This window comes from Montipora foliosa, chromosome 12, assembly GCF_036669935.1.
Source record: "Montipora foliosa isolate CH-2021 chromosome 12, ASM3666993v2, whole genome shotgun sequence".
Taxonomy (NCBI): domain Eukaryota; kingdom Metazoa; phylum Cnidaria; class Anthozoa; order Scleractinia; family Acroporidae; genus Montipora; species Montipora foliosa.
The window spans coordinates 6,735,012-6,750,703 of record NC_090880.1 but is presented as its reverse complement, the minus strand read 5'-3'; the positions used below and the strand labels follow the sequence as shown (position 1 = coordinate 6,750,703).

Here is a 15,692-nt window from a genome sequence, read left to right as displayed (position 1 = left end):
AAATTTCCCACTGAAGATGGCAAATTATGGAAAAGTGGCTTCAAGAAAATTATGCAGAAATCAGCCAGAAAGTTGTTAACAAATAATTTCGTCAAAACATGCCCATTCCACACACTGCCAGAGAAAATGTCCAATGCATATTAACAAGCTCTGTGAAGAATGTCTACTAGCAAGCAGTTTCTGTCTCAACTGGGATAACCATTCTTGGTTAAAGTTGTCCCAATCCTCATCGTCATCTTGGAATCTGTGAACCTGACATTCTGACCAACTTATTATATGCTTTCATTGGCAGTGGTTCTAATCATTGGTGGGTCCAAGTTGTTTTTCTTTTAATTTCATTCTCTCCAAGTGTTCAGTTGTTCTCTTATAGGTCATCATCCAGGTGGTAAACAATGCAGAAACACATGTTATTATACGACAATTGTTTTTGCCTTTTTTGTGCAGGAAAAATGTTTGGAGTCCATACAAATTATTTTGTTGCTGAAGTTGAATTTTTTGAGGGAGAAGATCCTGAGGAGTCATCAAATGAAGACAACCCACCAGAACAACAAGATCAGGTTTGTGAAAATTAGTTTACTCATTTGGTAATCACATGGGGCAAAGTAAAAGTAAAGTAAAAGTAAAGTAAAAAGTAAAGCAACCATATTTAACGTCGATAACTCGTAACAGTAATTCAACTGACAAACCTGAAGCCGATGGTGCGCTTATTTTACTCCCCCCTGTCCATCGGCTCCATTTTACGGGTATTTAAAGCTTTCTAGCTGCACGGAAAGGAAAGAAGTCGAAACAAGGATGCAAGATCCGGAAATCGAACTCAGGACCTCTTGCACCATGGCTGCGCACTAACCGACTGTGCCACCCTCGCTCCTCAAAGTAAAACTGCTCCTCAAGTAAAACTGAGGATTTAGTATCAGTCACATATTTTCAGAAGTTGCAGAAATTGCCTGTGTCTGATGCAACCCTCATTGAACCCATGTCATGTTGTATCAATGGAGACCTAACAATATTGTTTTAGTAATAAGTAATAATTGCTACCTAGACAGTGTGAAGGTACATGTACTGTACAGGGTGTTTCAAGAATTTAATGTATCTTTAGGCAAATTGAAACTGATTCAGTTAATAAATTTATCTATTAATTGTTCAAAGTTCCACCTAACATTTGAATAAATGACAATACTTTTTGAAGTTTCGCACCCACCATATTTTTCCCGCACACTGTCTATTTTCGTATTTATTGCCTTTGTTTTGGATTTTCTGTACTCTTTCATGGAAATCACAGTCACTGTCAGGCAGTCACTGTTTGTGCTAGAGCTCAGGCAGCTATTTTACTGTCATCTGGCCATTCAGTCAAAGAAATTGCCAAATTGAATAAAAAGACCGAACAATGGGTGAACCAGTGGTCAAAAAGAAAGTCCTTCGAGGACAAACCAAGGAGTGGACGGCCGTCTGTTTTGAGCAACTATGCGAGAAATGTAATCAAGAAAGTTAAGTATAAGCGTAATAATTCAACAAGAAAGATTGCTAATTAAAAAGACTTCATCGTCACAATATCAACGTTTCGAGCTCAACAGTATGGAGATTGACCAAGAAAGGGTGGAAAGCTTTTAAGCGAAAGAAGATACCACTGTTAAGTGAGAAGCAAAGAAGGCCTCATTTGAAATTTGCCAGCAAATATTCCCAAGCTCACGGCAGAAGATTGGGAGAATTTGTTATTTACAGATGAGTATCATAAGTATCTAGTTCATTATCCGAATCCAGAAAACCACATGTGACATCGTATGGGGCTCTCAGGAGTGCGACATTTCCCTCGGCATGCCAGGCGAAACAAAGTTTGAAGGTGATGGTGTGGGGAGGTATGACGCGTCGTGGTCTGACGAAGTTAACCTCCAAGTACTAAATCAAAGAAAGTTAAAGTTACAGACCGACCAACGAAAAGAAAGCTGTTTAGCTCAAAGAAGGCAATGACCTTTGTGCAGGACAGAGCGCCGGCGCATACTTCATATGCGGCTCAGACTTGGTGTCAGAAGAATTTGCCAAACTTTTATGCCCATGGACGACTTGCTGGCAAACTCACGTGATCTGAACATTGATCATTGATCCAGCCCCTGAAACACTGGACAAGCTGAGAAGGCATCTCAGGAGGGAAAGGGGTTACTGGTACATTCCTTTGATAATTGAGAAATTAGTTATCAAATAGAGTCTTGAGTTTGCGCCAGTTTTCATGAAAAGGCATTATACCGATGTTACATTGTCTCCAGTTTACTTCCATTCTTCACTTTCATTGAAAAGAGTATCAGTGGCCTTAACCCATCAACTCCTGGGGTTCCCCATTTACGAGTAAAATTGTCTGGCATTTAAGATCACAGAGTAAAATACTAAAGTATGGCCGGTTTAGGCCAGTTTAGGGGTGAAAGGGTTAATAATTATTAAATACATTGTAATCTTTGTGTGTTGCATTTTGTAGAATGAAGCAACGGAAGACACTGTCAAAGAAGGTTGGTCTCTTTTTTTAAAAGTTCATAATTTTTTTGTGGCTGTTAAGGATGGTGCCTAGTCTATTTTTATAAAATTGCGCATATGTTCTGCGCATCTCGAGATACTCGGATTTCCTATTGGCAGTGCTTATTGATACAGGGATATTTTTGCGCGGTTCAAAACTATGCGCATTTTTCAGAGATAATTAAGCTTGAATTTGGAAAAGAACGCCATACATTGCTTTGTATTTTAAAGCTTTTTACAAAAATTGTTGATTAATTATCTTCGAAAAATGCGCGGTTACCCCCAATTTTCTTTTTGGATTTCAATAACACTTGTTAAGATCTGCTTTTCCCGCATAGTCAGTAAACCGCACAAAAATAGCATTGAATTAGTAGGCACTGTCCTTAAAACTACCTTATAATAGTAATATAATAATTAACAATTATTCCATGAGCGCGCGTTGGATATGAGATGGTAAATAGCCAACGAGGCGCGTAGCGCCGAGTTGGCTATAACCAGTCTCATATCCAACAAGCGCGAATGGAATAATTGTTTTATTAAATTCCTTAAACTCCAAAAATTTGGAAGTACGCAATACGAGCGGAAAAAGCGAGCAAATCCGAGCGAAATCGAAAAAACTTGACAACTGATGCGATGTTGTGTAATACCTTGTTGTCAGACAGACGCAGGCTCATCACAAAAACATTTCTTGTCTTTTCGCGTACTTCTAAACGTCGGAATTGATCCAAACTTTCCACAAAAAAGTCTTTTTTCTCCTTTTTGGCTTTATTCAAAGAGTAATTTCGCATTCCGGCGAAAACATTTTTAGTTTAGCAACGCTTAACGCAATCATTTACCATATAAGGTCAAACCAAGGTATATGAGCTGATAACCGAGATTGAGTGAACCAATCAGAGCACGCGAAATGCATTATCCGAGGTTGAGAATTTAATAATAAATAATTATAATTGTTAATGGTCCACTTCACCATCTCTTTTTGCAGGGGAATTAGATGTGGAAGAAGAGGACCTACCTGAGTCAGAATTTAAACCACCTGTCGTTATTCCTCAAGAAGAAAACAGAAGTGGATGTAACAAGAAAACATACTTTGTCTGTAATGAACGTGAGTCTAGATGTAGTTCAGTTATCACGGCAGTTCATATTTTTTAGAAATTAAGTAAGATCATTTTTAGAAAAATAATTTAAAACACTATTCAAAATCACTGCACATTGGTTTATGTAATTTTCTTTTACAGCTGGACATCCATGGATCAGACTACCACCTGTCACTCCTGCTCAGATTGTGATTTCGAGACAAATAAGAAAATTTTTCACTGGGAATCTTCAAGCTCCTGTATGTTTTGCATAATTTTGTTGACTCAGAGTTTCCTATATCATATCATATATATATATATATATCACATCATATATCTTTCTTTACCCTCGGATTTTAGAGTAGCTTGGTGTAGCTAATATCTCCGAGCATTTACCCTCCCAACCATGATACACCACAGAAGACAGACCACAACACCGGGAACTACATTCCCTACTCTTTGCGACAAGTGTGTGGGTTCTTTTATGTCGCACGGGGTTATGAATATTGAAAGGTTATGAGATGGGACCTCCGGCTTATCGTCCTTATCCGAGAAGACTAGAGAGTCTAACCATTTGCAGATGTAATTACAAAGGCAGCACTTTCTCTTCAGTTATTTAAAGACCCTGAGTGTTGGTCCGGCCGGAGTTGAACTCACGACCTCCTGCGTGACAGCCCGGTGCTCAACCAACTGAGCCACCGGTGCGCAGTATAATCTATCTTCACTATTAAGCACGTTGGCTGTTCAAGGGACATGCGGCTGAGTAAGACCGTAGGGTAGTCAACTAATACTCAGTCTTCGACAATTACTTGTGATAATGCCACACTTTGACAATTTCAGTCTTCTGTACATATTAGCTGAACAATAAATTATAATAATTGATACAGTCATACAACTGGTCGCTTAGCTCAGAGCTAGTCTTGCACAATATTAGCTCAGTGGCAGAGCTTGCAGATAGTATGATTGTAGTAATTGCAAGTGAATAAGTTTGAATCCTGTTTCCTGTTTTTTCAATGGTATCCCCAAGTCATCATTTGAAAATTACAGTTCCCATGAATTCTCTATACTAGGTCAGTGAAGGGGCATCCAAACTACTTGTAGTTATATCCGAAGGTCTTAAGTTGTACATCTATTAAAAAAGACTAAGACTCTGGCTTTTTCCCTTAGGCTAGTACCCCTTCGTCATCATCCAAAAATTCACCTGTTCCAAAAGAATGTTTTTAAAAGGATATCTTCCACGTCTTCGATTTTGATAATTTGTGACAAACAATGTACTAGGATCATTATAATTGCATCTACCTTCTTGTCATAAGTTTAGTTTAGACTGTTTGCCACTAATTTGTCACTAGTTTTGGCTGCTTGCTGTTGCATCCTTCTTCCTTTCTTTCTTGGACTGCTGTGGTTTTGTTATACAGTTAAGTAGCCCTGTGTGGTCACTGATAGAACATAGGAAAATTCATTGTTCCCCAAGCCTGCAAAATGTCATTTTACAATATGGTCAGAGGCATTAAACTAAAGGTACAAGAGAAAACAACAACAATAACAGCAACATTTGAGTTTGTCAGATCCTGTAACTGATGATATGTCTGCTGCTGTACACTTTACAGGTTGTGTGCTACCCACCTTTCCCTGGAAATGAAGCAAACTATTTGAGAGCTCAGATAGCCAGAATATCAGCCACAACTCACATCAGTCCCCAGGGATATTATGCTTTTGAAGAAGAGGAAGAAGAGGAAGATGAAGCTGGTGGTATAAAGAAATGTTGATGTTAGTTGTGTGTTTTTGAAAAAAGGAAAGAGATACTGACTGCAGAGATATTTTTTGTCTTTTGTTGCAGGACGAGACTCTTTTGTGGTAAATCAAGAGTTTGAAGGACTCACTGTCAATGAGATGACTGATCCTTCCTGTTCAAACTGGGTTCATCATGTGCAGTACATCTTACCACAAGTATGTTATTACTTAATAAGTACTAAATGAGTTGCGTCATTGATAGCCAAAAAGTCAGCTGCCCACTTTGCAAATAATTCTTACCCATCTACATGTGTTTTCAGTCATTTTGAATCTAGCCTAATTTTGGTTCCCTAGACTGTCTAGATTTCTCCAGATTCTGCCCAAAACACACTTTACTCCAACTCTGTGCTCAGGTTTAAATAATTCCAGGCAATTTTAACAGTCTTTAATTTAGATAGGCTTTGGTTATCCATGACCTTACTCAAATAAAAGGTTTTTCCTTGGTGAAATGCTTTCCTGCATAGTAGGTGCCTAGGTTATAATAATACACACTCCATCAGGCTAGTGTGTTGCTAGTGTTGATAGCTTCCGTAGAGGAAAGGAAAGGAACTTTGTCTAGTCTTCTGGCGCTGGAGCCACTAATTGGGGACACTAAACTGAAATCAACAAATTAATGCAAAGCAAGGGAATGTTGATATTTGAGGAGAGAGAAAAACCGGAGTAACTGGAGAAAAACCCTTCGGAGCAGACAGGGTAGAGAACCAAGAAACTCAAACCACAATCATTATGATACCAAGTCTGGGAATCAAAACCAGGCCACATTGGTGGGAGGCAAGTGCTCTCACTACTATGCCAGTCTTGCTTTACACTAGCACAAAATCTGGCATAGCACTCCGAAATATCTAGTGTGTTTTTCAGGCACGGCACGGTAATTTTCTCATGTGTAAAGAGAACATACAGAGGGCATATTAGGCACCTGTGCCAGAAATTATAGGGGTAACGAGCACATCTCTGGAAGTGTGCCCAGCACTCCAAATATTGGTAGCGTGCCATGATTTTGGAGTGTTGTGCCCATTTTTGTGTGTGTAAAAGGGGGTTTTACCACAATTGCTTGTAATCTCGCTATCTGATTGGCTAATTTGCCGTTGTCGATGAGAGTCTACACAAGGCTGTACGCGGCATGCTCGCGTCAATTTGTCACGCAATGTAATAGCCAATCAGGAACGTCCATTTTGGGAAATCAACCGATCATATTGCGAGAAAGTTATAGACAACGCTTGCTCTTTCTTTGCGTCATGATTTTGGTCACGGTCTGAAATAAAAACTTTCTTTGGGGTTGAATATTGTGGTACTGTTGTGGGCTCACTTGGCTGCGCCTCGTGAGTCCACAACATTTTGACCACTGTGATGACGAATATCGTTGTCGATAAGAGTGCAGACAACGCTGAACCACTTTCGATTTGTTAATTAGATTATTTAATACGATGTAAAAATGGTTTGTAGGGTCGATGCACGTGGTTCAACCCAACCCAGAAGAGAGAGGAGGAAGAACTTGAGGAAGAGGAGGAAGACGAGGAGCGGGAAGAACCTGATGAACCGGAACCAGAACAAGGTCCACCTCTTCTCACACCACTCTCCGAAGATACTGGTAACAACTACTTATTTCATTTTAAAGACTGTCACTAAAAAAATTCCAACCGATGCCAACATCATGGGTTCTGTAGTCTTTTGACACAGTTTTTATGCATTCATGTCCAAAGGGTTCACACAACTGTCTTTATTGGCTGGATTTGTCTACTTCTATAATTCACGCCCACTCCTGCCTGGAGCGGTTTTCAATTGAGTGTCGAAAGTAATTAGCGAATTGCTTTGGTTTTGCATTACTTCACTCAGTCATTGGTTTAAAGTTCTCGCGCCACTTTTTCAATCAATCAAAAGTGAAACCAAAGCCAATCGTGGCTCGCGCGTGCACATTTTCGCACGCTTTGTATCGGCTACTTGTAATTACTTCGACTTTTAATTGGTTTACTGGATTGTCTCCGTCCTTTTTGATTGGCCAAAGTAAATTTTACTTTGGTTTTGGTTTTACAACACTCCATTGAAACTCGCTTTAATGTCTTGATAGAATCCATGATCTTTGACACCGTGTTATCTCCAGAGTCTGGTGAAGGAATTGATCCTTATAGTCGCAAACGTTTTTGTTATAGCTTCCAAGTGAAAAACCATTTTTCGATGGGAGGAGAATGTGTCATGTGCCATGGGTGAAAACTCACCAACTCCTAGGGAAAAGGACAACATTTCGAACTTTTGACTTGCATGCAATCAAGTTGTGCCCCTTGAAAGCACAGTTAATTTGTGCACCAGCCCGCATCAAGAACATTTTTTTTTCTGGAGTAATGGCAGCTAAACTGACTTTCAAACAATTGTTCCATTTTTGAGGTGGGAGGTATGACAATAAGTAATAATGACTGGCCTCACGGGAAATAGTGAGTTTTGTTTCCCTAAGAACCTTAGCTGGAGGGCGAGGGGAAACAAAACTCACCTGGTCACTGAGTGCTTATTGTTGTCTTGTTTTATATATTATGGCAATAATTACCAAAATAGCCAGTGGAAAAGAAAAAGCAACCTACCTATTTTTGCTTTTTGGCTATGAAACTATTGTTTGTACAACGTTTTACTTTCAGTTCTTTGCCATTTACATGATTCATTGACAGACAGTTTTACTCAGTGTTAATGAGTTTACTGACATTTGTGTATGATTTTACCTTCCTACAGAGGTGGATGGAATGCCTCCCTGGGCTGCACAGAAATCTTCTACCTTAGTTCCTCAGTACGCCTTAGCTGTTATGCACTCCAATCTCTGGCCAGGAGCTCATGCGTTTGCTGTTGAAAGGTTAGTGTCTTTCTTACACCCATCTCCCTTTGGCCTCTGAAGAGGCAGGCCCCCATTTCTGAGTAAAATCATCTGGCGTTTGCCAGAGTAAAACTATAACTCTTTGAGGGAAAGGCTTAAAGGAGACATTTTTGACTGGACCTAGATGTTGTTAACGCAAGGTTTATTATACTCTTTTATTGTTATATGGCAAGAAATTCTCAGGCTAAATGAAGCACTCTGATTGACTGGTTTTCTGTCGGGATTTTTACAGTACGGATTTTACAGTACGGCCACAACGCTGCTCGCGTCTTGCTTACGTCATTGTGTCACGCAGTTGTAATAGCCAATCAGGAACGCTCATTCTGGGAAATAAACGAATTAGATTGCGAAAACGTTATAGGCAACGCTTTCCCTTTCTTTGTGTCGTGATCTTGGTCACGCTGCTTCTGAAATAAACTTTTCTTTGGCGTTGTACCACTGTGATGACGAATATCGTTGTCGATAAGAGTACAGACAACGCTGAACCACATTCGATTTGTTAATTTACTGCAGTGTGACCATTCTGTTGTTTTTATCTTAACTTCAGAAAATTTGAGAACATATATGTTGGATGGGGCCAGAGATTTAGCGCAGAGAACTACAGTCCACCACCACCGCCTCCCCCACAGGAGGAATTCCCAAGCGGACCTGAAATAACAGAGGCTGAAGACCCATCTGTGGAGGAAGAGAAAGCTTTGAAAGCGGCACAGCAAGAAGCACTTGAGGCAGCCGAAATGGAAGAGGATGATGACGATGATGAAGAGGATGATTAATTACATCCTCGGTTGAAGCTTTAATTTGGAAATCGAGCATCTAAGCTCAAGTGTAAATATGATTAAATTGTTTTGAACCTCTGTACAAAAGTTATGAACTTGAGAAAAATTGAAGTGCGTGTTCACTTATACTTCAACTGTGTTGTGGTTTTCTTCTTCTTTTCATAATTTTCACTTTAATGTAGAAAAGAAATGTTATATTTTTACCACAATTGCTTGTCATCTCGCAATCTGATTGGCAAATGAATAAGAGTCTGGAAAACGATGCTTGCGTCATCAGAGAGCGAGAAAGTTATAGACAACGCTTGCACTTAACGATCTCGGTCACGCTCTAAAATAAACATTTTCTTTGACGTCGAAAATTGTGGTAAAAAGCTAATCGAATGTGAGTCAGCGTTGTCTAACGATATTGGTCAAAATTCATTGAATACTCGCGAGGCGCACAACATTTTGGCCACTGTGTTGACGTTGGCGATATAAGTACAGACAACGTTGACCCACGTTTAATGATGTTTTCCAAGTCCAGTGGCATACATTTGAGAGGAAGACGACGGCTACGAGAACACCACTAAACAATTGGTCTAATGAGCAAAAACTAAAGCTCTTTTCGGCCTGTACGTGCGTTTTACATTTGTGTACTTATATGCCTTTCTTCCCTGACAAAGACGTGAAATGACTCAATTTGAGGTGATATTGAGAACGTGAGCACCTGACGATAAATTTTCTCTCTAAACTTGAATTGGAATGTTGATACACACTTTAAGTTTCCATGCCAAGCAACTAGGAGTAATCGCAAAATTATTACACGAACTCGTTCTTAGACAACGTTCTCGTGGCGGTTGTCGTCGTCCTAGATTAAGGTTGCTACTATTACCAATAACCCCAAGTCACCTGCTGGTTCTAGCATCGATCCCCAGGACAGAGCCATTAGAGCAATTCTATAAGAATAGGTAATCACGATTTTGAGTGCAATTTGGAATAAATAATCACGAGTAAATTTTTTCAAACGCACAAAATTGCAGGAGCACATAGGGGAGTGCAATTTGTTGTCCTTGAAAAAATTTACAAGTGCTTATTTATTCCTAATTGTACGAGAAAAATCATGTGATTACTTGTTAATGATATACATGCAAGATTTTCACCTTTATTGCACCAATGGCCGTATTTATACTAGAGAACGACTAATGTAAATACGGGACGCACTTAACTTCGACGTCTAGAAATCAAATTCACGATTTTCTTCAAAAGATACCGAGATTTAATCAGCAAAGAGACTGTGTGCACTTCATTGCTAAGTGCGTCTCGTCTTTATACTAGACGGCTTCATTTAGACGTCTCTTAAGTGCGTCTAAACGACGCACTTAACTTAAGACGTTTAATTCGTCTGACGTTTAATGCGCCCACCTTATTTCCCGTATTTATACTAGTCGTCTTAGACGTCTAAAATGTCTTATTCGTCTGAGACGTACCCAAGTATAAATACGGCCAATTTCAACTATTCTACACTCTTTTGGGATTAATAAATATTGACGAGCTCTCAGCCAATCAACACGCTGAAATTTTTGCATGCATGTATATTATTATCTCATTTATTGTTTATACTGTAAAAATTGTATCACTTATGCCATTAGAAAAAATCTATTCATTTTTTTCTTATTAATTACGTTCCGTTTGAGAAGGCCGGTGTCTTCAAAACGAAGATCGAAAACCGAAGACTTTAATCTCAACCAATTTTAAAACTGTTCAAACCACAAGATGAGGAAACGTGTGGCAAAGCGACTCATCATTGAAGCTTGCATGTAAAGGGTGTCTTCTGTTACAGCAGCGAAAATATTTCTAGACAGTGTATCCGGTGAGACGTTATCTCTCTGATCATTGCCGGGGCGATAGACAATGCCGGCAAAGCTGTAGCAGGAGAGTTCGAGTATGCAACATAAGAACGTGATCTTCCCTTTGTGACGCCGGTCAGATATGTAGGCCACTGATTTCTGTTCAGTTGTTAGAGTGAAATGCCTTGCAGTGAGAAAGTGTTTTCCTGCCTCACAGCTTCTATTATTCTCTATGGATGCGTCAGAATTGATTTAGCTCGCTACCTTGAAGGGTGTAGCCTGCGTACCAGACGTATTTCCGGTTGTCGTTTCTCAAATACGTCTGCCACACAGGCTATGAATGGTGTGCGAGAAGAAAGCAACAGGTCTTCCATTCTGGTTGAATGAGTGTTTAACGCATCCGTTTGTACTTCAAATGGGATGCTCTGGTCGGGTTGATTCGATCTGAGAATTCAGGAATCCATTGTGAGTACAGCCCAACCTCTCCACAACGGCCATTTTGCGGACAGAAGAGCTGTGGCCGTTGTGGGGAGGTAGGGGTATCATAAGATACCTTGTTTTTTTTGGTATTGTGCCGCAAACGTCGCATTGAATATAATGGTGATGTTTAGGGTAAGGGAACGTTTCCTGAAGCGTATCATCGACCTCCACGAATTCACCATCTCTCTTTGATGATAACAAGCGACACCGTTGGTAACACTAGAAGGCAGACGAGTAAACTGATAAAGGTTGTGTGAGGCCCGTACTCACCTCTGAGTGGCACTTGATGATGCTCCCTACGGAGATCAATAAAACTAAAGACTCTGTAATGAGCGATTTTATGTAAGGCGTCGAAGAGCGTAAACCCATTAATGGTCTGCGAGTAGTCGATAGCCAGCCTGACCAGCCTCCTTTTGTGATTCTCCTCTTTAGTTATCCCGACTTGCGCCCAACAAGGTGAGCAACTTGGTTCTATGATGCCTTTTTTGAGCAAGCTTTTCTCTTGTATCGTCAAAGTGCGGCAAATGGCTCCAGTGGATCTATATTAAGAGCGCTAAAATCTCAAACAGTCTGTAGAGGTATAATGGAAGACGACGCTTGCGTGCCGGGATTGGAAATTAAGACCTACTGGTAGTATAAGGTCGGCACAAAGTCCGGGCTGGATACACAGCTTGAAACCTTTATAATTCTGCCCTTGGTAAAAAAGATTGGCAATGCATGTTGCACTGACCTTAACTGAATCGTATGCTGATGTAGCCATGTATACTGTACTGGATGAAGGATGAAGGATGAACTGTCAGAGCTACCTTTTCTATTAAACTGAGATTGATAAAACTATCTCTAATACCACTGTCAAACCGCGCTTTCAGTTGCATTTCTTCAGTATCAATAGTTGCTGTGACTTCAGAAGGGATGTTGGAGTATCAGCGATCGTAGCAAGCGTTAACCTGCGATCAGGCGTTTTTTTTTTTTTTTTTATCAAGGGCGGACGAGGCGAGAGACATAAAGGGATAATAGGGAGAGGGCATGATCTCAGGCTAAGCAAGCGTCGGAGATCAGGCCGCCCTAGCTCGATCGGACACCCGGCTCCATCTGAAGGTTCGCACCTTTTACAATCTTCTCTATTTACCTTTGTTTTTTAAACGAAGCATTATGTTTTCAAAATATTTATTAGGAAATAGGTTAGATTGTCCACGTTTTTAATATCATAATGAAATATAATGTATGGTCACGTACTACCTTACCATTTTCCTGACCACAAGATTACAATCGTTGTTACAAGCGTTCTTTTGAATGTTGTTGGTTAAATTCTTGTAAAATTCTGTTTACACTACAAATCAAAACTAACTACCTCAGGCCAACATACAACGAATAACCCTTTTTAGTAACAAACCCAATTCTTCTCTTCGAAATATTACATCATAACTGTCACCGTCCCCTATACACCTCTGCCCCACCAACATAAAGCATTGCACAAAGAATCCTCCTTCTGCTCCCTTTGCTTAACAAAGCAAAAACAAAGTAACAAAGAATCACCAGCACTCTCTGACGTATCGTTACTTCTAGTTATATTGACATTTATCTCTTGGTTTATCACTTATACTGATAGGAACAAAATTTCAGAATAAAGAGTTTTTCGTAACGAACAACTTATAATTTGTTCAAGTAAAGTGATACAAGAGTCTAGCGCCTGGAAATTTGGCACGTATCTCGATCAACATTTACTGGATCCGATAACTGATATTATTTTCTTTTGGCTTGACGCTCATATGCATAAAGTGGTTATCCCCGGGATTGGCAAGATTTCCTCTGGACGAAGCCGCCATTTTTCTTTTCATACGTTTCGTTCCTCAAAAGATTGATGGCTGCATTGATAAGTCTGTCGTTCAGCCAGTAACCACCCTGCAATAGGCATTTGTCTGTGTTTTTCAGGCCAAGTATCTCAATCCATGCAGTATGCACACAGCAAAATTTTGTGAGACGACCATTGGATGTTTTTCGACCTTGTACATGAATTGTTACGATAGGTTTCTTGGTACTGGGTTTCCATTGGATCGAAGGCTTAGGCCAGGTTCTTATTGCTGCCGCAGTTGGTGAGCCTGCAGCGAACGAAAGAGGCAAGCTCTGTACACTTTTTCTTCAAAACGCAATGTGATTGTGGTCAAAGGCGCAAGGAATTGTGGTTATGCGCAAATGCACGGTATGATCTGCGTTCTTTTCCCTTTCGCTTCGCCTGACAGTTTCACTGTCACGCAACAAAAAAATTAATTCGAAATCGTTCATTGAAAAAGGACAAGAAACTGGAACGTTGTAGCAAACAAATCTTTTAACGACCTCTCCAATCTTCAGGCCATGCGGTACATCGTTTCTAAGTTATTTGTCAAAGCGTTTCACGCTACTCTATAGAGTTTTATATGGAGACGCTAGACGCCATGTGGTCCACCAATATGGCAGCCGGTGTCCTAGTGAATTTGCATCCTCCAAGATTTGGACCCCCGGTACAAATCAGCTAGGAGATTTAGACCCCCGGGGGACTAAATCCGCTGGCGAATTAAGTCCCCCTTCGTGGATCTGGACCCCCCGTTACAGCTTATTGAACTGTTTATCGAGGTAAAGTTCTATCTTGGATTGGGGAAACTGACTAATACCATAAAGCAAAAATCATTGCGAAAAAGATCTGATCAGTTAATTTTTCAGTAAAGGTCGTTTTTAAAGTATTCGCAGTGACATTTCTGACAGAAGCTTAAGTCACGCACTAGGAACTCGTTGAATTGTCGCGTTATTTTTTTTTAATAAGGATAAAAAGCAAATTCATTTAAAGTTATTTAAAACACGCGCTGTGGCCTCTTCGTAAAGGCGTTGTTTCTTCCGTAGTACTTTTTCATTTGTCTATAAGTTTGAAAGGGCGCAGCGCCTTTTCAAACTTATAGACAGATCAGGTGCCACTTTTTGAAGTAACACCACTTGGTTGGAAAACGCATTGTTAAACATTCACTTGACTCCGAGGCTTCTGTCTTTTTCAATAAGGAGAAAAAGAAAAGTTAGACTTGAGTTTCAGTACTAAACAAGTAAAAGATTTTTATAACTTAAAACAATTTGCAAAGCAATTTCATTACGTTAATCAAAAGAACGCTTATTTTAAGGGGTCCAAACCCGCTACCGGATTTGGACCGGGTGAGGGCCAAGTCCGCGGGGGGTCTAAATCCTCCGTGACACGGGCAAGGCAAGTCTTCGGCAAACATTTGAATACTGATCTCCATCACAATAAGTAAAAAGACTTTATCCATTGCTGTTCATTTTATTTCCTCGCTGATAATAAAACTGCGTTTTGTGGAAGCAAGCTTGTGTGTGACATTTTCACTTGGTCTGGAAAAGATGAAAACTAGAGAGGTCAGAAGGTCTACAGTAGGCCGTGGCGGATTGTGCTAGCATAATTTTTGGCATAATATCATGGGTAACAAATTACTCCTTAATTTAGGCGCGAAATTTCAACGTTAATTTATAATTTCACATTGTGAAATTACAAAATTACCATGGTAACATCTCTTGTATCTCGATCAGAGTCTAGATTTAAGACAGTGACCATTGAAGAAGTTACGAAATTAAAAGAAGCGGCAGAAAATTTAAGTACCTGAAAGAGCACAATTAACTGGGTGAGAGTTTTTGAGAAGTGGTGTGACGAAAATAGCCTTGAGAAAAACCTGGAGATGATTCTTCCCGAGCAGTTGGATAACGAGCGAGGAAAAGTACTCGAGCGGAGGAAACGCGTATCAGTATCAGAACACGAGGCAATTCAGAACTGCAAGCTAGAACAATTAAGACCGTCGTCACTTAAGAATTAGGTAGCTAAATGACCAAGATGTGTTTTGAGTCTCCTAATTTATAGCGGACGGGAATAGGACTGAAAATGGCGGGCACTGGGAGATAAAGGTACGGGAAGTGGGAGAACAAGGCACGGGAAGCGAGAGGTTTTGACCGCCCTGTCCCGCCCCACATGCTTTGAGAACAAGCCACTTTTCACGATGAACCTGCCTATTTCTCCAGCCTGAAGAAGCGTTAGCTTTTGGGACAGGAAACGACCGTTGGCCTGGTGACAATTAGTAGTGGTGTACGCCCGTTGGAGCTGCTTTTGACAGTTGGAATTGGAGCTTTCTAATTGGTAGATTCAAATTTTTGCACGAAATTCAAAATTTGGGTGGGAAAGTAAAACGTACGTTAGGCGGGAAATTCAAAATTCAAACGATGACGTCAGAGACACCTCCCTTTCTACGGGCCCTCAGGAAACAAGTTGGGGTGTTTTGCGTACCATGTTGGGAAAAAGAAATAAAATCCAACAGGGTTAATGACCAGAACAACAAACAAGTATGTACAAGCAGCGTCAAGCGTCAAGCAG

General features: G+C 40.2%; 1 protein-coding gene across 1 annotated transcript in view; it reads left to right on the top strand.

The window, feature by feature from the left end:
• Positions 1-9,121, top strand: part of LOC137978389 (radial spoke head protein 4 homolog A-like) — a 12,968-nt gene extending 3,847 nt beyond the window's left edge. Inside the window, exons 6-14 of the mRNA XM_068825277.1 lie at positions 445-557; positions 2,465-2,495; positions 3,482-3,601; positions 3,735-3,832; positions 5,180-5,321; positions 5,410-5,519; positions 6,807-6,951; positions 8,079-8,196; positions 8,765-9,121. Of these exons, the coding sequence (XP_068681378.1) occupies positions 445-557; positions 2,465-2,495; positions 3,482-3,601; positions 3,735-3,832; positions 5,180-5,321; positions 5,410-5,519; positions 6,807-6,951; positions 8,079-8,196; positions 8,765-8,990 (1,103 nt within the window). The 3' untranslated portion in view covers positions 8,991-9,121. The remainder of the gene's footprint in view (positions 1-444; positions 558-2,464; positions 2,496-3,481; positions 3,602-3,734; positions 3,833-5,179; positions 5,322-5,409; positions 5,520-6,806; positions 6,952-8,078; positions 8,197-8,764) is intronic.
• The last annotated feature ends 6,571 nt before the right edge of the window (positions 9,122-15,692 follow it).